Source organism: Mus pahari, chromosome 12 (assembly GCF_900095145.1).
Source record: "Mus pahari chromosome 12, PAHARI_EIJ_v1.1, whole genome shotgun sequence".
Taxonomy (NCBI): domain Eukaryota; kingdom Metazoa; phylum Chordata; class Mammalia; order Rodentia; family Muridae; genus Mus; species Mus pahari.
This window is the reverse complement of record NC_034601.1, coordinates 188,110-209,729: the sequence shown is the minus strand read 5'-3', so window position 1 is coordinate 209,729 and position 21,620 is coordinate 188,110. Positions and strand designations below refer to the sequence as shown.

The 21,620-nt window shown below is 46.5% G+C and overlaps 3 protein-coding genes across 12 annotated transcripts in view; 1 reads left to right on the top strand and 2 right to left on the bottom strand.

Annotated features, from left to right (window-relative positions):
- Nucleotides 1-10,753, bottom strand: part of Cluap1 (clusterin associated protein 1) — a 33,001-nt gene extending 22,248 nt beyond the window's left edge. For 2 of the 3 annotated variants that reach the window (XM_021209687.2, XM_021209688.2), the window contains exons 1-6: nucleotides 10,536-10,649; nucleotides 8,441-8,552; nucleotides 6,194-6,278; nucleotides 3,790-3,969; nucleotides 2,029-2,124; nucleotides 235-318 (exon numbers count right to left, since the gene is read on the bottom strand). In XM_021209687.2, coding sequence (XP_021065346.1) covers nucleotides 235-318; nucleotides 2,029-2,124; nucleotides 3,790-3,969; nucleotides 6,194-6,278; nucleotides 8,441-8,552; nucleotides 10,536-10,557 — 579 coding nt within the window. In that variant the 5' untranslated portion in view covers nucleotides 10,558-10,649. Of the gene's footprint in view, nucleotides 1-234; nucleotides 319-2,028; nucleotides 2,125-3,789; nucleotides 3,970-6,193; nucleotides 6,279-8,440; nucleotides 8,553-10,535; nucleotides 10,650-10,720 lie in introns of those variants that run through there. The other variant, XM_029544232.1, reaches the window with a different exon arrangement.
- Nucleotides 10,754-10,991: 238 nt separating this feature from the next.
- C12H16orf90 (chromosome 12 C16orf90 homolog) lies at nucleotides 10,992-13,896 on the top strand. 7 transcript variants are annotated; one of them, XM_029544239.1, is made up of 4 exons: nucleotides 10,992-11,043; nucleotides 11,513-11,652; nucleotides 12,507-12,863; nucleotides 13,404-13,896. In XM_029544239.1, exons 2-4 carry the CDS (start codon nucleotides 11,634-11,636, stop codon nucleotides 13,559-13,561), a joined length of 534 nt encoding a protein of 177 aa, XP_029400099.1. In that variant the 5' UTR covers nucleotides 10,992-11,043; nucleotides 11,513-11,633; the 3' UTR covers nucleotides 13,562-13,896. The 7 variants fall into 7 exon arrangements, with proteins under 7 accessions (XP_029400099.1, XP_029400100.1, XP_029400098.1 ...); XM_029544240.1 differs by having other exon boundaries at nucleotides 11,010-11,064; nucleotides 11,516-11,652; XM_029544238.1 differs by having other exon boundaries at nucleotides 11,027-11,203; nucleotides 11,516-11,652.
- Nucleotides 13,897-14,736: 840 nt separating this feature from the next.
- The window catches only part of Naa60 (N(alpha)-acetyltransferase 60, NatF catalytic subunit), a 19,978-nt gene continuing 13,094 nt past the window's right edge, over nucleotides 14,737-21,620 (bottom strand). For both annotated transcript variants that reach the window (XM_029544231.1, XM_021209350.2), the window contains 4 exons: nucleotides 19,123-19,219; nucleotides 18,212-18,446; nucleotides 17,197-17,539; nucleotides 14,737-16,026 (listed from right to left, as the gene is read on the bottom strand). In XM_029544231.1, the coding sequence (XP_029400091.1) occupies nucleotides 17,383-17,539; nucleotides 18,212-18,446; nucleotides 19,123-19,219 (489 nt within the window). In that variant the 3' untranslated portion in view covers nucleotides 14,737-16,026; nucleotides 17,197-17,382. The remainder of the gene's footprint in view (nucleotides 16,027-17,196; nucleotides 17,540-18,211; nucleotides 18,447-19,122; nucleotides 19,220-21,620) is intronic.

The window sequence follows — 21,620 nt, the reverse complement described above, 5'->3', positions numbered from 1 at the left end:
GGGATCAAAGGCATATGCTACCACTGCCTGGCAAAACCTGGTGAATGTTTAATAACTTGAGAAACTGCTTTTACCTAGGAGGGGAAAGGTCAATGTAGGAATCCTAAACTATCCTCTAAGCTTTCTGAAGTACTCCTTGTTTCTGACCCCTCTTACTCTGTCTAGTGCACACAGAAAATCACATATTTGAGTCCTGGGTGTTAAACACAATGAATAGAAGCAATGCAATCTTACCAAAAGGTCTTTGATTGCAATCCTCATCACCTTTTCAGTTTCATTGATCTCTAGAGGTCTAGCAATGGCTTCTGTCCTCAGTTCCTAGAAGAAATAAAATCACTTATACACTTTGAGTTTAGTTTTTAATTTCTATTAGTTGCCAATTTTTTTCCTTAAGAGCCTGGTTGTTTCCTAAGATGTGCTTGAACTTGTAGCCATCCCCCATCCTCAGACTCCCCAAACTTCTGGGATTAGAGATGTTCACCTTCCTGCCCAATGATGTTCCCTCAAAGTATGTGCTAAATATGTCACACTAATTCTCCAAAGTTCAACTCAGTGGTAGAGACTATGGCTCAGCATGTGCAATGCCTGCAATCCAATCAGACACCATAAGAAATTAAAAAGCAACATTTACAATAGAGCATATTTCTGTGCAGAACATCTTCTATAAATGTCTTTCAATGCCTACCTAGCCTCTTCTGAGACTTCAAGTCTTCATTTCAGCTCAGTGCCCCATGTGCTCCTGGCAAACCTTAAATTAATATCCATTAATATCCAATAGCTAATAATTTAATTTTACTCCTAAATCCCACTCAGCACAGGTCAGTCTGCTGTCTGTGTGTGTCCACAGACCCTATAACCAAGCCTCGTGTTTCTGCTTGTCCCTGGAGTAGGATGGAAGTTAGGTATTACATGGAACAGTGCAACTGAGAGAGCACTGGAAGGTGGCACACTTGAAAGACAGCAAGGAAATACAATCTGCTCACAGTAAAAACTGTTAGATCAAGAGGGTACGCATTAAACCCCTTCCTTCCGTGTGTACATGTCAGGACTCAATAGTTCTTTTCTTCTTAACTCAGTGCTTTCTGAACTGATGTTTTGTCAAAACCCTGATGTTAACTTGTGGTATTAAAGCAGCCTGGGTCTGGAGGGAGCCAGATGTTCAGCACAGTTTAGGAATCGTGCTTAAACAGCCGTTTTAAATAGAATGGATGGTGCACACTGTATGACTGCATTGAACAGCAAGTTTCATAACATTTTCTTCCAACTACCTGGAAGTTAGTCACAAACATTTATGTTATAATCATCTGGGAAAACTTTGAAATTCGTAATGCCTAGATCATATTCCATACCAGTGACATTAACATGACAGCTGGCTTCATAAAGATGTCTGGGTAAGTCTGGAGGGGGGGGTGGCAGTGAGTGGAACCATGAACTGAGAGGTACACTATTGAAAGCAATGCAGAGAAGAGGCGAGGAAGAAGGTCACAGCCTCAGGCCGGACGTCTATTTGCCAGTCCTAACCTAGAAGTTAATGATATTAACCAGCACAGATGCAATGCCTCACTCTTAACCAAGGAGCCATTTGCAACTGATAGCTGCTAGAGAAGGAAACTCAGCTTTCTTCACGGCGTGAACCCAGAATATTAGTCACACTCCTGGCACGCTCATGCTTACAAGTGTCTGGCCAACACAAAATGGACTCCATGCCTTTTTCCTTTTCTTTTTCTTTCTTTTTTTCTTTTTTCTTTTTTTTTTTTTTGAGAGAGAAAAAACCATGGAGTTGGGAATGTAAGGGAGGAAGACTCTGGGAGAAGCTGGAGGATTAAAATATATTGTATGAAAAGTATTTTTAATTAAAAACAACTAACACCAGTGGGCAATGCCCACTAGGATCAGAAGAGGATTCATGCCCTCTATCAGTTTCTCACACATTAGCCCACTCAAAAAGGAACCTCTGAGTATAAGCTGGAAGACGTACAGGGCAAGAAGTAAGAGAGACTTTTCATTCCTAAAGCGAACACTACTTACCCTCAGCTCAACCTCTTTGCCCAGCAGGTCATACAGAGAAGCACCTTTGGCAGTGATTTCAGAAGCAAGCTGTCTGGCTGCTTTCAAGTCTGCAATCTGGACAGAAAAGCGCACATACAGAACCCATATTTTTCAACAGGCACTCAGCTGCCACCCTGCTAGGCTTCAGGCGGGCATGTATGTATGGAGCACGTTTCAGCAGCTCCTGGACACCAACGTGGGAAACTGACAACATGCAAATGGGACCAAATTCAGAGCACCTGCTCTCTCAGAAACTCAACTGTAACGTCAAACTGAGTTCACAACTAGAAGTATGAACAACAGAAAGGTGAACAGAATAGGTCTCTACTAGAAGAATGACCACAGGGGCAACCTGAGGGCCATGCATCCCACGGCCAGTACCTCAGACTTCCCTCCAAAGACCTTCTATGAAGCTCAGGGAGCCCAACCCCACCAAGCACTTAGACTCTCCTGGCTCCCATAGTTGTGCTGACAGCTCTGATGATGACTCAGACCTTCTTAGGCTGTGCCCATCCCCTTCTTCCTTCAATGCTAAATCCCCAAGGAGCCCAGACAGGCACAGGCACCCTTGCTCCCTCTCCCCTGAAGTAACCTTGACCTTCTCTCTACTTCTAACCTACCAGCAACAACTTATCTTCTTAATTCTCCGCAGATTATCCCTCTCTCCTTCCTCCCTCCCTCCCTCCCTCCCTATGTCCATTCTGTGGCCCTGTTACAGTCCCAGCTTTTCCTCTTAAGGCCCAGGGTACCACTCTCCATTTCTACATGTTTTGCCTGCCTGCCTGGCAGCAAGTACCCCCATTTCTCTTAGATTCACCTCCCTGTTTCCACTTCTCCACAGTGGTATGGGCCATAGTTCAGCCTCAGGCAGACTTTTCCTTCTCAACCATGGGTTTAAACCCCTGCATGCTGATGCCTTCTGCCTCAGCTTTAGTATCACAGACTCTTCCTAGGCATCTCCACTTGGACATCCAAAAACTTAACAATATCTGCAGTGGGACGCAGAACAAATATTCCACTAGCCACAGTGGCTATTTTTACCTGACGATACCTTTTCCACCCTAACAAAGTAACGGGGTAATTCTCCATTGTTTTGTTTGTTTTTCAATTCAGGGTTTCTGTGTGTGGCACTGGCTGTTCTGGAACACACTCTGCTGAAAACTCCATTTTCTACCCCAGAGTAAGGCTTTCTTTTCCGAGGCCAGAGGGTTTGCTGAATTTACCCTCTAGCTTCCTCTGCTTTTCTCAAATGAACAAAACACGGTTTTCTTGGGACCAGTCTCGACTCTCACCTCATGGCCTAATGGCCTGTCCCTTCCGCTAAGAAGTCATGTATACCTGAAGCCCCTGATGGCCCTGTTTATGACAACAGCCCCAACCCTCAGTGTGCTCCATTCCCACACTGCTCTGCTGGTCTCCAGGACACTGACTGCATCAGATCTTCCACACCTCTGCCACTGCTGTTCATATTTTGATTCCTCCAATTAAGCAGCAGAAACTTGGGGTTTCTGTCCTGTGTTTATACCTGCATCCTCAGTGCCCGAACAGAATATGATCAAATTAGGCTGTAAGCCCACTGGATTTCTCGTGCCTTGCTTTCATCCCAACACTAATGAGAACAAAACTGTTACCACAGACTGAAGAACCATTGTCAGCCAGCCAGCAAGGAAAGACAGAGTGCTGGAGGTTAGACTTCTTCTACAGCCACGTTTGAGACACCACAGACTTCATTATCCTCACCTTGGAGCCAAGATCAAACTTGAACTTGCTGATGTCTTCCTCACCTACGTTGGAGCCCTCCATCCCTTTGGTCTTCATCGCATTATAGAGAACAGACGTGATCTTCAGCAGCTCTTTCACCGCATAGCCGTCAGCTTGATAGAGCTTCTTGGTATTGAGCTTTATATGTGCCTTTGTGGCCTGTTTCAAGACAGAAAGTTTTGCTTTGCTTTCTTTCTTCAGACAGGGTCTTACTACGTCACCCAGGCTGGCCTGACACTAACTATGCAGCAGTTCAGGCTGGATTCAAACTCTCAGTTCTCCCGTCTTATCCTTCTAAGTACTGGAATCTAAAGCATAACCTGAAACAGGGTATGCAGCAAAGGTTGAGGCCTTTTTCAGCTATCGCATAAATCCTATGCAGAGAATTTGAGAATGTCTCTGCCAGCAACTGTGATACAATTCTTACTGAGTTGGGGTTTTTTTGTTTTTTGTTTTTTCAAGACAGGATTAAACACATTGTAAGTGTTTCATATTGTGATAAAGAGCAACCTGGGAAAAGACCCCAAAACTACAGATGCATGCATCTTCGACCCAATAATTCCAGTTCTAAGAACTACTCTAAGCATAGACTCACATACAAAATGAAAACCATAGGCTATTCATTTTAGCATTATTTCAAATAAGAAAAGTTGTAAAATACCTAAATACCTATGTAAATAACATAATTATGCGATACTTATGTAAACAATATTAACTCAAGTGTAAGAGGAAATTCTATATGTATTTGAGAAGCTACACAACATGTGTAAAAGGGAATATATGTACACACACACACACACGACACACCCACTTCAGTGGAGTCTGCATGACAAGTCCAAAAGCTTGGCCACAGTTCTGAGGCAAAAAGTTTCATGGAAACTGGTCTCCTGGAGTTTTTGGTGTCCCATAACACAGATGTGTTTCAGATTTGTCCTTGCAATAGTTGGTGAAGGGTTCTGTGTGCTTTCCTTCAGTATTGTTTTATTATAGGTGCCCCCAAGGAATGATTTGACAAATAGCTAGTTAGACTGAACATTGTTTCCTGGCCTTCACTGGTGTCCCAATGTCCTAGGCAGTCTTTGAGCAGACCCTGAGCTTGGAATTTTGTAAGAATGTTACTTATTCAGATGAAATGCCTCCAGTATTGAAAAAGAGATAGTGAAAGAAATCAGACATTACAATCTACTAGATAGAGTTTGGAAATTTCAGGGCAAGTTTAGTTAAGTTTAGAATTCTTATTATAGTCATGTATGGCAGACTACATCACCTAATAGAGGAAAGTTGGTGGGCTCCTCTGGTAAATGGAGGTCCCTCAAAAAACACTTAGAATAACAGCTGAGTCACTCCCATATACAGGAATTTACAATGGTTTAGGAAGAAGATTGGGCTGTGGGTTAGGAGGAACTAGAGTGTTGCATTATTCATGGAAAGGTTAGAAAGAGCAGAACTCCCTAGTACATACTTCCACTAGCCTGGAAGAATAGCATAGTTAGGTATTTACTAAGAGCTGGCTGGTGGTGGGTTAAACAATAAACTATAATTAGAACTATGGCTTGGACTTGAAAGTCCTTGCCCCTGGAGCATAAAGACCTCACACTAGGCTTCTAAAAATAAGCTGACCTTAGATAGGGCTGACTTTGTTTCATTGCCTGGTTCCTGCCAGTCTTTATGTATGCGTTTTTTTTCTGTTTTGTGTAAAGAGTCATTATGCACCGGGGGTAACCTCAATATACCTTATCTGATATGTCACCTAATTTCCTTATTTTCTTCTATAAGTCTGATGCTCGCTTTGAGAAATTACATTCAGATCCAACACCTTCTCTGGTGTTCACCTTTGTCCTTGCCCACCTGAGTACCGGGACCCTGATACCTCCCGAGTGTTCAGGGACTCCCACAGAGCCAGCACACACATGCATGCACGCGTGTGAGTGTGTGTGTGTGTGTGTATATATATATATATATATATATATATATATATATATATATATATATATATATATATATATATATATATATAAACATATATGCATATTTAAGCTATATATATATAGCTTAAATATGCATAAGCAAACTAACTTTGGGATTGATCTAAAATAGTGAATATTATGACTTAACTCAGCCCAGGGCAGACATGGCAGAAAGTAATTTTATTCTGTATAAGTTCATGATCTAAAACTTTTGAACCATAAAACATATTACTTATCTAAAAATAAAATTAAACTATACACGTAATGAGTCAAAAAGAAAATAAACACTTTGGTAATACAGTTCCAGAGAAGCCTCAAGTGGTATGGTTTCAGAAAATAACAATTCTAAAAGTCCCAACCAGGAGCCATCTTTTTCTAATTTATGTGCCAGTGCCATAAAATAACTGTGAACCAACCATGAACTGGGCAATTGCCTTAATGAAGAAAACTCTGTCTTGTTCAGTCTCAATGTCAGAAGGGATGTCAGTCTGCGGCTCATACCTATTAGAAAGAGAACATGCATGAGCCAGTCCCACAGAAGTCCCTTGAATTCAGGTGTGGTGGTGCATAACTATGGTCTCAGCACTCAGGAGACAGAGGCAGACAGATCTTGGTGAGTTCCAGGGCAGCCTGGTCTAAATAGTGAAACCCTGCCCATACAAACAAAACAAAAGCAAAAACAAACCCAAAAGGTCCATTAAAGAGAAAGTGGATGATTGACTGCTGCTAAGGTGAGGTTCTCCAGGCTCCATCCAAGGAAATGTGACTAAGCAGAAACTTCAAAAGCAAACAAAATACCCAGGGAGCAAATTCCAACCCACACCCGAGATTCATTGACCTGGAGCACAGGGTGGGTCAGTGGGTGAATAGGTCTACAGAGTGCAAGAGAAGAACCAACTACAAGTTGCCCTTGAACCTTCACATGTATGCTGTAGCTAGCATTAATCCATACATGTATGTGTATACACACATGCTTAGCGGGGAAAGGGGCTTGCTCTATAAGCCTGGAAACCTGAGTTCAATTCCCAGAACCTGTATAAAGATAGGAGAGAATCAACTCAATACTGTCCTCTGACCTCCACACGTGTGCATATGAACACCCGCAAGGAATAGTGAAGTGTAAACAAACCAAGTATGGAACCCAAGTCACAAACTAAATCTAGCTCAGATGTCTAGCTTTTGTGAAAATAACCAAGACTGTGACTCAAGCTGATAGTCCTTGGCCCAAGACAGACAAGAGGGCTAAATAATTCCCTTTAAGGAGTGGCAGCACTGTTGAAATTACTTGGATTTGGGCTGGTGAGATGGCTCAGTGGGTAAGAGCACCCGACTGCTCTTCCAAAGGTCCAGAGTTCAAATCCCAGCAACCACATGGTGGCTTACAAACATCCCTAACAAGATCTGACGCTCTCTTCTGGAGTGTCTGAAGACAGCTACAGTGTACTTACATATAATAAATAAATAAATCTTTAAAAAAAAATTACTTGGATTTACTACCAATTCGCCAAGACTCAGGAGACCGAGACTCTTACCCTTGCATTTGTACAGTCTGAAAGATAAGAACAGTTTATACTTTAAAAGCAAAGAAAATGGGCTGGAGAGGCAGCTCACTGGCTTAAGAGCATATATTGTTCTTCCAGAGGACCCGTGTTCAATTCCTAGCATCAATGTCAGATGGCTCCCAACTGCCTGTAACTGCAAAATATTCAAAAGATATCTCATGTAGACTGAATTTTAAGTGTAGCAACTCATACAATATTTACTATCTGGTTCTTTTTTTTTTTTTTTTTTTTTTTTTTTTTTTTTTTTTTTTTTTTTTTTTTGGTTTTTCGAGACAGGGTTTCTCTGTATAGCNCTGGCTGTCCTGGAACTCACTTGGTAGACCAGGCTGGCCTCGAACTCAGAAATCCGCCTGCCTCTGCCTCCCGAGTGCTGGGATTAAAGGCCTGCGCCACCAGGCCCGGCTACTATCTGGTTCTTAACACAAAAGGTTGCCAATCCTAATAAAAGGCTTTTAACACAATGAAAAATCTACATTGTCTTGTTTCGGATTTTTAGTTTATTTTAAATTATGTGTATGTGTGTGGGTCTGTGTGTAAGGATGTGTGTGTGACTACCAGTGCCCAATGAGGTCAGAGGTCTAAGGTCCTTCTGGAGCTGAAGTTATGCACAGTTTGGACTCATCCAATGTAACTGCTGAGAATCAAAGTCCGGTGCTCTGCCAGAGCAGTACATGCTCTTAACATCTGAGCCAGCTCTCCAGCCATATTTATAATACATCTAATACAGTATATCCTGAGTGTGCAAGCAGGTCCCTGAGATTCTGTGTGAGGGGTTGAAGTGGAGGCTGTACCAGCACTCTAACGAGGACACTCACCTCAACGTTCTTTAAACTCTCGTGATTTCTTTCATCTCTTAAAAATGAAAGAAACAGGGTCTCTCACTACATAGCCCTGGCTTGCCTGAAACTTGTTATGTAGGCCAGGCTGACCCTGTACTAACAGACATCTACTTGCACCATCATGCCTGGCAGCTCTTTACAAGTCACAGCTAAGTCCATCCTATGCAAACTGCACTGTAGCCTTCCTTGGCATTACAAGTTGCTGTTAGCTACTGAATGAAACCAACTATCCAAACTGAGTGTGAATAAAGTACACTCTAACCTTTTCACAAGCCACAGAAGCACTTCAGAGACAAGCCCAAAGTTGGGTGTGCGGAAATTCTCCATAGAAATATGGCGTGGGTACCCCAAGGCTCTCATCATCTCAGTGAAATCTGTGCAATATAAAACAAAGTTCAGTCAGTCCTTGTCAAATAGCATCTCCTTTTGGAAAACAGTTAATCTAATGCTTCCCTTTCTTATCAGGTCTTCTCAACTCCAGGTGCTGACTACATCAATTCTAGAATCAGGAAAGGAAAGGGGAGATTTGAAACAATATCTAATCCATCACCTGAAAAACACCCAAATTCAATGAGAGTAGATTTTCTTTGGAGAAATGGGGCTTAGGTATCAGCTGGGGCTTTAATTTCTCTCTGGTAGTTGCCTCTTTGCTATCCAAAATAAAAACTACCTAGCCTCATAAAACATGAGAAAAACATGTTGTCAGGAAAAGATTATACATTGTTTTTTTTTCCTCCAGTGGCCATATATGATTTTTATGACATAAAATTTAAAGATCAATTACTTTATATTCAGAGAAAATGTAAGAGAATGGTTGAACTATCTGCAGTATTTTACTGTAAAAAAAAAAGATTATTAAACAGTAATATTTTAAGTTGGGAGCAACTAAAACAAAGCCACACTGCTTGAAAGAAAGGAGAAAACAAGGATGAAGAAAGCAAGGCTTAGAGATGAGCAACCAAGCCTGGCGAGGTGCTGCACACCTGTAGTCCCAGCGCTCACAGGCAGAGGCAGGCTAGGTCATCTAGGGCGGTTGTTCAAGACAGGAAAAACCTTGTCTTGAAAAACAAGTAAAAGAGAGTAAGAAAGCAACCAACATTTCTGAGTTCTTACAATACGCTGAGGTCTTGACCATGGTGCCTGGCTATGTAATGTCTGCTCATGCTTCCAGGTATTCAAAGTCTACATTTAGCATCCCAAACAATCTACCTGGGCAACAACGCAGGGCAGGCTGCACTAGATCACGGAAGAGAGAGATGGTAGAAAGACAGGAAGCTGCCTTCCCTTATTTCTTTCCTATATATATCTATCTATCCCTTATATTGTAGCTTTCCCTTATACCTCTAAGAAAGGAGTCAGGCTTTGCCTAAACGCTCCTTTTAGCTAAGTAGTGGCTGTCAAGCTCTCCATTGTTGTAAATGGGGACAGTCTCATAGATGACATATAAAAAAATTATAAGTCAGTATAAATTCTGAAATATTCCTTTTAAATACTCTTTCCAGCATAATGACCACTATTCAATGATCCCAGCAAAATGCTAGCCTCATCAAAAACTATGTGGGACAGCCATAATTACACTGTTTCAAATACCCTCACACCCCAGACAACACGACCTAATAGCTCTTCTGCAAGTGAAGTAAGATTTTTGGGTCACACAGTCCCATCACTCTAGCTATGTGAACCAGGGGTAGCTATAGTACTTGCAGCTAAAACTAGGAAATATAATCGCCTGCCACAAAAAGGATGCTTCCTCCAAAGAGTACAATAAACAAGGGCGCTCTGCTTCCCCACTCTCCCACCAAGCTCTCTGCTCAGTATTTGGCGTTCAGGCAGCTGATTCAAACTCTAAAGTCACTCGTTCAATTACTTTGATCTCTTGCTGCCTGTTTCATCTCTAAACCAGGGCACAAAACCTGCTAGGAGAAAATGAAATATTGCCTACATAGAGAACAGCACGTGACAGATTGTAACATACAAACAAAACAAACCCTCAAAAATGAACAAAACAACCTAGCAGCACTAAGCCACCCATCCTGCCACTTCCTCGGCTTCACTGGTTCTTTCTACAAACTAAGGCAGAAGTCTCCATTTCCCCAAGACCTTTCAAACGCGGCTGCAAATGTGGCCGTGACAACCAGAGATAAAATGAGGTAAAATTAAACATTCAGTTCTTCAGCGGCTCGAGACACATTCCCAGTGTTCTAGCTACACGTGGCCAGTGACGGACCGAACTTTCCAAAGGTGCTGTAAAGTTCTGTCAGCCCCTGGCTGGCCCGGGGACCACCGGCCTGCCTGAGCCCACGGCTCTGGCAGGGGTGGCCCTGGGAAACCCACGGGAAAGGCGGGCGCAGCCTTACTGCGGAGGTCGCGGAAAGACATGGCGCTCTGGTCCCCAAAGAGTTCACAGGCCTAGCGCTCCCCGGTCTCTATGGCAACGCTCAGAGGCCCTGGACAGTGTGCGGACCAGGCCAAACAGGACAGGAAGCGAAGAGGCGTGGCGAGCGCAAGCGCAGGACATGGACCAGCAGGTGGCGCCAAGCACCTTGCGAGCTGCGCAGCGTCATAGTCATCCAGGGCGCTTTTGGCTCCGGTCCCGTTGGAACTCTCATTGCCTCACTAATACATAGAGCGCCTTATACCCTTTGTGACCGAGTCTCCTTTGTATTTGTAAACGCATAGCTAAACCCCGCAGTCGAAGCCGCATAAAGTATCCCCAGAATGACGGGAACGAAGATACCCTACCCTGGGGAGAATTCGAGAACTGTACCCGGAAGGCTTTTGTGCACGCACAGCTAGTCAGTATTTCCCGGCAAGCCGGAAATTGACGCCCAAACTCGCGCGCCAGGGGTTGCCCTGGAAACCGTGGTTAGTTTGGAACCGAGAGAGGTAGTGCTGGTGTACCACGCCTCGGGTGTCGGGGTCAGCACAGGCTCTGCAGAGAACTCTCCTTGGTGACTGCTACGAGTCGAGGACAACCGCGACAAAGCAGGGCTGGAGAGAGGAGAGCTGAGTCGAGCCAGGAAGGGTGGGCGACGAGGAAGGGAAATGGGTAGGCGCGTGAAGTGAAGGTGCCCTTGGCTGGAACACCGTGGTACAGACCAAGAGTAGATACTTAAGGACAAAAGTATGTGGGATACGGCTGGTCCAACATGGGGGACAATGCATTTGAACAGTCTTTGCAACAAATGGTTTTGAAACAGTGAGCAACGTACAGAAACAATGAATGGTTCATACACCTAGATGTAAAACCTAGAACTAAATTTTATATAATGAAACAAAGAGTTTGTGGCGGAGTTAAGATCCTAAAGTACCTATAGTTTTATATTTCTACCAGCAGAATAATTGTTCCAGTCCGAATGCACAGGAAAAAAAAATCGGCATTATCTACATATTGCTTAACAACCTATGAGAAACTGGATAATTAGACAAGTGTCACCCAGAACCATCTTCTCAGCATGCTTCAGATCTCTCCAGGTTTGTTCTCCAAATCCTCGTTCTCCCAGCCACAGATGAGGAAGCCTAGCGAATGACTTTCCAGCATACCAAAGCCAAATTTGTTTTATGTGGCTTGCTCTGAACCTAACACCAGCGAATTTACCCTAGGTTTCTGGCCTCTTCCCTTGCCCTCCTCCCTCCCTGCCCCTGACATGATACCATCCTCTCCCAAACTAGGGGGTCCAGAAAGACTAGACTTTACTGTGACATCATAAGGACCAGTTGCCATGGGAGACCTGCAGATCCACCCCCTAGACAGGGGAGAGCAGGCCCTACTGCACAGAAGGCCTGGCCACTCCTCCTGCACCATACTGGCCCTCCATGGAAGCCTTGGTCTGTGCATTCTCTGAGCTTCAAATAAGAGAAGGTGCCTGGCTGCAGGGAGGCGCAGCAGCAGAGATGCCACACTGTCCCAACCTGGGCCCAAAGCTACCGGGGAGAGCCCAGGGACCTGCATGCTTGGGAAGGAAGTAACTCCTGATCTAGGCTATATGACTGGGCCAGCCATGTCCTCTTGTACCCACTGTGCTTGTACACACTGGCGCCAGCATACTCTTTTTAGAGTAGAGAACACAAAAAGAGCTTGAAGTGCTCAACGGGATCTCAGTGCCAAAGTCCTGGGCTGCTTGGGTGCCTCTGTTAGGGGAGCAGCGGAGTAATGGGAATGGACAGGAACTGAGGTTCCATAGCCAGGGGTAGAAGCTCCATATGAGTTGGTATTTGCATTTCCCCCAGATGCTGGTCCCACTGGCCACCATCACCCTCCTGTGCTCTCTCTCTCTCTCTCTCTCTCTCTCTCTCTCTCTCTCTCTCTCTCTCTCTCTCTCTTGCAGATGCAGTAAGCTGGGCCCCAGGACGCCCCAGCCACCCTGACACACCACCCAACATCTATGAGGGAGGGTTGGGGGCCCAGCAGCAGCAGCAGGGCCCCAGTGCCCAGGGAAGCAAGCCGAAGAACTTCCGACTTCGACACCTCCGGAGCTTGGCTCTCTACCTGCCAGGCCACATGCAGCCTGCTGGCCAATGTGGAAGCCACTGGCTAGGCCGGCTCATGGCTGGGGGCAGCCTGACACGGCCTGAAGGCTCGCCCTGGCCCCCGGACCTGCCACAGGGGACCCTGGGTCCAGGTAACAGCCATTGTTCAGCCCTTCTGGAAGCCCACCTGCCCAGGGACAGCCTGGGAAATACAGGTGAGCTCTGTTAAGGCAGGACTGGAGACATGAAAGAAAGACTGAAGGGAACTCAAATGCCTTTTCATTTCCTAGCCTTCTGCCAAGAACTAGGAAAGAACGCAGTGGCCAGGACACACTAAAATGTCATGCTCCAGGGGCCAAGATCTTGTTTAATTTTTTAAAAAAATCCGTGTGCCCCACTATTGATTCAGAACATCGATGTACACAATAAGTCCTTTGAAGTCTCAGGACCACAGCAAAAGCCTGTTGGGATGTGTAAGGCAGAGGAGACGATCTAGGCTGGAGTTTTGGGTTCCTATCCTCACTCTCTCTTTTGATGGACCTTGGACAACTTTGCCTCAGTTCTTTCATTTTACAAACGAAGGATTCATGACGTTTCAGCTTGACCCACTGACATTCCTTCCTCACCCTCACTAGTTCTTTCAAGGAAGTAGTGCCAAGCCCTTCAACTGCCTTGAAGGTTGTAAGGGCCGAGGACCCCAAGGTAATGTTTTAGATTGGGCCCCTCTGAGTGACTTCTCTTTCCTTTTTCCTCAGCTTCCAGTTCCAGCATGGACCCAGCCAAGGGTGTCCCCTCCCAGTCTGGTCCCCCCGAGGGCTTGGGACTCAGGCCCAAGAGGTCCTGGAGAGCCTTGGAGGAGACCATGTGTCCCTTGTGCAAGAGAACCCGCTCTGGGGCCTTGGAGAGTTCATAGGAGCCAAAGTGCCAGGGCTGGGGAACAATAGGGGAAGGATGGCCGAGGAGGAGGCCAGGGTTACTGAGGAAGGGTTCAGTCCCAGCAGCAGTCCTCCCCATTGAGATGGCCCCCAGTGTTGCCCAGCACGAGACCTGGGCTAGTCTGGGGAAAGCATGAGGAGGGAGGGAGGAAGAACCATGAGAGGGACAGAAGAAATGGAATGCCCATGCCCTTGTAACCTGCCCAGACTCCGGTCAGCCACTTGTACCCGGGAGGTCAGGCCGAGCAGAGAATCGGGTTCCTGAGAGGCGAGGAGTCTTCAGGTCTAATCTCAGTAAAAGCCAAGGCCTGCACCTTCTTGTCTGTCTGTCATTAAGCCAATCCACTCAACATAGCCCTGCACCCATTCCAGGGGCTACATGGAGAGTCAGAGCCAGATCCAGGGAGGCTTTGTGGATGAGAGGCTGCTGAAAGTGACAGCTCTGGCAGGCAAGCAGGTCTCAATAGGCCTAAACAGGACATGGCATTCTGGGACAAAGGGACGAAATGGGGGTCTAGTTTAAAGAAGGAACCAGGACACCAATGCAGACATGTTGACCTGGACTCCGCACTGTCCCCATCAAGGTTTTAGATGAGTCTATGGCCCCACAGGAGCCCATCAGGACTGGCACAAGTATTCTTTCAGCTGGGCTAGATTTCAGGTCCTTGGACCAAGTCTTTGTTGTGACGTTCTGTAACCTCCCAGTAATGCCTTCTCCCACACTGTGACCACCTAAATTAACTGTCTCCAGATACCATCAACCTCCACCAGGGACATTCCCACACAGGTTGTGAACATGGCCAAGGCCTCTGCTGACCATGTGACTTAATTACCCCCGGAGCCTTCTCTAAGCTATGATGCAGGTGGAGGACAGGAGGGTTGGAGAAACAAAGTTGCCCACATGGCCCAAGTCCTGCCTCCAAGCTAAGAGACGACAGCGACAGCTCTGGTATGAGCTGGCAGACAGCTGCTAAGGACCTTTAAGGAACAGGCCAGTTAATGCTCTCAGCAGTGGAAGCCTTCAGGTTTCCAGCCTCTGCAGGACAGCTGCCTGCACGCTGAGCCATCAAGGTGACAGCAGCAAGCTCCCCAGCCCTCAGCCCTAGCCCACAAAGGCACAGCACAGCGGTGGGAGCCAGCAGCTAGACACAGGTGAGACTAGTGAACGTCTATTTATTTGTCAGGAGACTACACACTACGAGTTGTCCAATACTGGGCTGGACACTGCAATAATTATGGGACTAAAGGGAGACAGGTCGAGGGCTTTGAGGTGGATTTATGAATGCCCAAGTTGGAACCTTCTGGAAGACTCTTCCTTGACTACACAGGGCAGAAATGAAAATCACATGATCAGCACTGACTGAAAAGGGAGAGGATGCAGGGCTGGGGCCTCAGCACACAACCAAAACCAGTCAGGACTGGCCACCTGCTGGTTAGTTCTGTTGAGGAAGGGGGGTACTTTCCTGCCTTGGTCTTCCTTTGTGGGGACCCTTCCCTCTGAGGCCAGGCAGCGTTTGGCCGGCTCTACAGCCTGAGAGCCCTGAGCCAGGAGATGCTGAGGGAGGAAGCACTCAGTAATGGCCTGTCAATAAAGCTGCTCTTCATCAGTCTGGCACAATGAGGGGCAGTGAGGACACCCTGAAGGGCTCCTGTAACACTGCAGCAATTCTGTGCAGGACTGTGACAGCAAACACTTGAGGGCACAAGGGAAGGGATGCTGGAAACTTGAGATGTCTGCTGCAAGCACAATTCATGGTACTGACAGAGCCTCTGCTGCAGAGGGTGAAGGCCCACAGGCACCAGCTGCCCTCTACTCCCAAGGCCAGATCCCATGGGTCCACAGTAGCAAAGATGCCAACACAGAGCTCAGCCGCCTCCTGTCTGTGTTGGCCCAGGCCTTGGAGTTTCAGCTTCTAGAGGATGAGCATGGAAGGAATCCAGAAGCCAACAGCTACCTGTCCTTGGCCCAGCTCCCAGTGTGGGTCGCTATGTAGGGCATGCCAGGATTCAACAGGCAGGATGGTCCTTCTGGACAGGAAGAAGTGGGCAGTACAACACTGGGAACAGGGACCTGTCCATCTAACTGTCTATGCAGAGGACTGGTTCCTGAAGCTTTAAATTCTTGTGAAGGGCCAGCCCCTCTTTCTCTTCCCCGTTTCCAGCCTTTCATGGAGGAGTAAGAGCAGTTTCCATCTACACTTCTTTAGGGCATTCCTAAACAAAAACTGACATTCTCCTTGCTGTGCCTCTTTATTCTAAGGTTCCTGTGTCTTCAGGGTCAAAACGTCCACGTTTTCAGCAAAATTCAGTCCATCTTGTAGGAAGGAGCTGAAGGAGCAGGAGGCAGAGAAGCCCTTTCCCAGTGAATGTAGACACACCTGCCAGGCCATTGGGTGGTGCCAGGGCATGGAGGCAGGGCAAGAACTCCAGGTAGAAGGAGAGCCTGAGGGGAAGAGAGGATGGCATGTGAAGGCACTGCAGGACGATTACCTACCCCACTACCTGGTCTATGGGATTTAGCTGAGCCAGGGTATACCAAAACATGAGGTCTTCTCCCGCCCAGTCTTATCAGCGGCTACCAGGCTCTCCTGGGACTTTATATAAATATAAACACTGTCAAGATTCACATCTGGATGTGTATCAAGCCTCTATGTGGATGGAGAATAGTGTGGATGCTGCAGCATCCTAGTCTCTCCCAGATCTGCAATTCTCTGTTCTCTTGGCCTGGGATTCCAGCTCTCAGCAACCAAAATGGTTGCATCAAAGCAGAATCTTATCTTCCTGTAAAAGTTGTCAGCATGGAAAGTCCATGCAGGACTTTGGAGAATGCCGCATGGAGATGCACTGGTGGCAGTACTGGTGTTGAGTGGCAGGCATGGACCACAGATCACTGTGCCTCTTGTAAAGAGAGGCTGAGTAACTGGGGCCCTGAGTAGGAGTTACTTGATCTTCCTGTAACTTTCCAATATTCAAATCATATAAATCCATCATTTTAACAAAAAACAAGAAAAAGAAAAAACTTTGTTTAGGGCCTTGGGAGGTGGCTCACTGGTGACGACCATTTGTTGCTCTTTCCAGAGGACATGGGTCAAATTCTCTGCATATACATGGCACAACTGCCTGCTCCTCTAGTACTAGAGGCTCCAGTGCCCTCAAATTCTCAAGATATTTAGAAACATTAAAAAAAAAGCCACTCAGGGGCTGGAGAGATTGCTTGGTTGGAAAAGTGATTGCTATACAAACATGAATCGGTACAAAAAACCTGGTTTGCAGCTGGGGAGTCAGAGACAAGAGGCCCTCTGAGGCTCACTAGTTGGTCCAGTTAAATCAATGAGCTACAAGGTTCATGAGAAACCCTGTCTCAAAATTAAGGAATAACTAAGGAATATGCACCATGTTGAGCTCTATGCTCCACAAATGTACACATGTGTATGCATATGAACATGAACACACAAAGCCCAGGGAGTAAAGGGTTCTGGCAAGTAGTTTGAGGTCTCTGGTCCCTTGCTCTTCAAAAAGCTTCTGGACCCGCTATGAACTGTTCACCGGTACCCTGCCTAGAGACGACTTGTTGCTGCAAGCATCAGACTCCCCAGGTCCTACCCGTTCCTACCTGTTGACGACCAGTATACATTCTGCTCCTGAGCCAGCGTAGCACCGGGCCTGCAGCTGGGGCAGGCTGATGGGCCGGCGGGTGGCCACCAGCTCCTCGAAAAGGACAGCAAAAGTCAGACAGACAGGAAAGCAGGCTCCACAAAGTGCTGAGGACAGAGGCCTGGTGGAGGCTGCCCCAATGGCATTACATGGTACGGCTGTACTCTATGCCACCTTTGGTGGAAATGCTGGACCATGGCAGAAAGCTGCAGAGCAGGCTGTGGGCCTGGCGGTAGATCCTGTGTGGGATGGAGCAGGGGCTCAGGTTGGCTAGTGCTGAGCCCAGGTGCTGGATGTAGTCTGTAGGCTCTGTCAAGGAAGATATTCTATGTGCCCCCATCTGCCTTGCCCACATGCAGTGTCCTTGGGTTTGATCAATGACCTACAGCACTGTACCCATATGGCACAATGCATTCAACTGGAAGCCAAGGGCCTATTAAACCCTAGAGAATACTAGAAAGGCTCTTTAAATAGACCATTAATTTGCTCTATGACTGTTGGAACATCTGATTTCCTTCCCACCAAACAAGGACATCATTAGAGGGGAGAACTGGGGGTGAGTGGATACACCTTGGATAAAGCAACTCCAAGGCCGGAACTCAAGTGTGGCTCTGCCATTGTTTCCTTCCTTCTCTGCATCACAGGCTGCACAGAGGAATACTTGTATCTGCTATGTTTACTGCTAACCTCTAGAACAGGGTATTTTCCATACTGAGTGGAAAATCCTGGGCCCAGAGAGTTAAAACTTGACCTCCCTGCTGGGCTGTAGTTGCCAGGGAGTGCCAGCTTTCCTAATGTATGCAACCAATCAGGTACACCCAACCTGCCCATACTATGATCTAATCAAGGAACAATGCTGCAAGCTAAGCCACTGACTGTCACCTGAAGGTGGTCACAGTTTAAGCTGAACCTCTAGTTCTCTAGCCAGGAAATCATAAAGCCTTCTCCTGATCCCTTCCAGCAGTAAAGGATATAAGATGGTCCAGGGAGGGTGGCCGCCATTGATGTAGAGGACATAGGTGAAGCCATCTTTGAGGACCCCTCGAATGGAGTAGTAGTAGGGCAGATAGTGATGCTGCCTAAAGTCTCTGTTTTCATAGAAGTTTATTGCTGTATTGTTGGTGGTGAGAACATGCAGGTAGATGGCTTTGCAGTGGTCCTGGGCGGTGGTTGAAATATGATCCTTTAAACTTTCTAGTAAAAGGGAACCTGGGGAAAGGAGATGAAGGTTTCCCACAGCAGGGCAGTTAAGAGAATGTAGAAGCAGCCATGGCTTCTGCAGGAGTTTAGAGGGCTACACTCCCAGATCTGTAACCAGCCTCTGGTTACCCTCCACTATTAAAGCCCCTAAAAGATCCTAGCCAGACAGAGCCCATGAAATGCATGCCACTGTGGACCACAGATGTATCCTGGAGGTGCTCTGGGACTACAGTGGACATTTGTCAACCTTTCAAACAGCAACAAGTGTAAACCAGAACCCAGAGAGTGTGGGAAAGGCAGGCCTGGGTAAGAAAGAGGGCCGCTGCTCCCTGCTGTGTGCTCACTGCTCCCTGCTGTGTACTCTATGGAGGAGATGGGTCTGATGAATGCTGCAGAGTGCCAGGACTTCATTTATGTTTCTTATTCTGAACTGAGAACATCTTGCCGATACACATGACCATGTCTGGCAACAGGAGAGGTAAGGGAGGTCTATTCTTTCCTGAGACTGTCCTAGGGAGTCACACTGGGAGGACAGGAGGACAGGATCTGTCCCCAAATAGGGATAAGGAAGAAGAGACGAGGTCCTCTAAGCTGAGGACCTCAGAAGAAGTGACTGGCTTGGGTTACAAGGGTGTTAACTGGCTAGGGGAGGGGTGGTTTAAACCATGAACTCTCTGCTTCTTACCTATGCCGTGTTTCCTGAACTCCTTCACCACTCCTAGACTGAGGATGTACGCAACTTGTGTGTCCACAGAGAAGCTGGAGGCTAGAATATCTCCATCCTAAAGAGAAAGTTAGAGAAAATCAGGGCAACTCAGGTGCACAGGCTCAGGACAGACCCCATCTGCATATCTACAAGTCCATTCTGCATATCCTGAGATGGGAAGCCACAAGGTGGGACAGCCCCATCGACACACAGAAACGACTGAGTTCAGGCCCTGTTGGCAGAAGGCTGCTACAGTGCGGGCACCTATGAGGAACATCTCAGAGATGGTGGACTGGGACTCTATGGCAGGACCAGTCATTACAACAGACTAAAAGCCAATGGCTGGGAACAGGGATGAAGTTTAACAGTAGAGCGCATGTCTGGCATACATAAGGCCATCGGTCTGATCCTAGCACCCTAAGAGAGAAACAAAAAAGAATATGATTGTCCAGAGTGGTCACATCTAGTCTGTCAACAAGCAGTGACAGCTGCCATACTGTGAGATGGTGGATTAGTGGAAAGCTGTGTAACGTTTATTTGTGAGTCAGGGGAGAGGGCACATGTGCAGCATTGCTCAGAAGACGACCAAGGAAGCTGGTTCTCTTCCTCCTCCACGTGGGTGCTAGGAATTAAACTCTGGTTTTTACTGCTGAACCATCCTGCCAGACCAGGTGCAAAGCTTTAAAGGTTTATAAAGAAAACCATGCTGTCCGGGTGACAACAGAGAGCAGTTTAGACAACAGCTTTCCCCCTGTTCTGCTACATGCTGAGCAGGGCAGCACACTGAATATACTATAGCATGCTGCTCCACCAATCCATCTGGTTCCGGACAAAAATGCCTCATGAGAAAGTCCTGACTCTGACCATGAGTTTCTCGTGATAGTCCCACCTCCTAAGAATAAGAGAGGTCTAGCATGTGTAAGATTTCCTTCCAAGAAAGGACACTGGGTAACTTGGTTTTTCTGCTTCTCATTGATCAAGTAGCTCCTATGTTAGGCATGGGCTGGGCCAGGACTTGCTCCTTGCTCCCCGCCTAGAACTCTATACTACAGTGAACCTGGACAAAGCAAATGTGGGGTGGGGATACATTTACTTCTCTAGTTAACAGAAGCCCTGGCTGATGATGGTAGCCAAAAAGATAGACAGGGAAGGGCATGGAAAGAGTAAACATAATCACGAGGCCCTCAGGCAGTATGCATGGTGGAAGAAGACAACCACTAGGAAAAAGCCCCAGGGAGGGATCATGAAGAAACAAGGTATGGGCAGGTACAGAATTAATACAAGGAAGATCCAAGGGATGCTGGCCTGTGCACCCTCTCTCTGCCTTAGCAATGATCACTGTGAGGTAGTGGCTCAGGAAGAGGCTGGGCTAGACAAAAACAAAACAAAACAAAACAAAACCCAAAACAGAACTAAAATATCTGTGCCCCCCCACCCCCAAACAATGTGCTAAGATATAAAGTTTGAGCACACTGGGGTAACCTTCAGTGGTCTGGGTTCTTAGGAAGACATGTTTCTTCCTCTTCCTCTGGGAATGGGACTCAGGGCCTCCTGTATATTAGACTAGCACTGTACCACCAGGGTGCTGCTCCAAACTCACTTCCTTCACTTCTGAAGAAACAACCTTAAGCAGGCTGGGTGTGGGGTATACATCTTGGATTCCATCACTGGAGAGGGAGAGGCATGTGGATCTGAGTTTCAGGCTAACTAATGAATCCCTGTCTAGAAAGGAACGAACAAAGAGAAAGAGGGGGGAGGGGAAAAAGAAAAAGAAACAAAAATAACCTTAAGCCAAACAAAACCATTTGCTGGTTGGTAGGAGTTCCTTTCCTGAATGTGGTAAACTAAATTCTGTTCCATTGCTATGACCAAAATTAACAGCAGGCGCCTCACTGTAATCAACCACAAAGAACTTTTTAGCTGTACTTAAAGTCTTCCAGTCTGCACTTAGTAGTTGCTCAAATCCTTGAGGGTTCTGAGGTAGGTAGGTAAGTCTTTAAGTAGTCCACAAAATTGAGTAAAAAGAAAATACATTTTCACTAATCCCTAACTGAAACCTAGCACATTCCTCAACAGATTACAGCACGATTGGGGCTCCTGTAACAGCGCCAAAAGCCCAAACCACAGGCACCTGCGCGTCACAGCAATAGGGCAGATTCCCAACGTGCCGTTTCTGCTTGTTCTTACTTCTAGATGCCCATCTTTATTAGGTCCATTAGTGGTCGTGTTCATTATGTTATTCCATGAACAAAACTACGGGCTGGAGAAAGAGTTCAGCAGTTAAGAGCATTCTCTTGCAGATGACATGAGTTTAACAGTGGCGTCTTACAACCACTTACGACTCTAGTTCCAGGGGGATCCTCTTTGGTTTTGTAAGTATATACCCCACATACAGACATATTCTGACTTGTAAGTATACACCCCACATACAGACATATTCTGACTTGTAAGTATACACCCCACATACAGACATATTC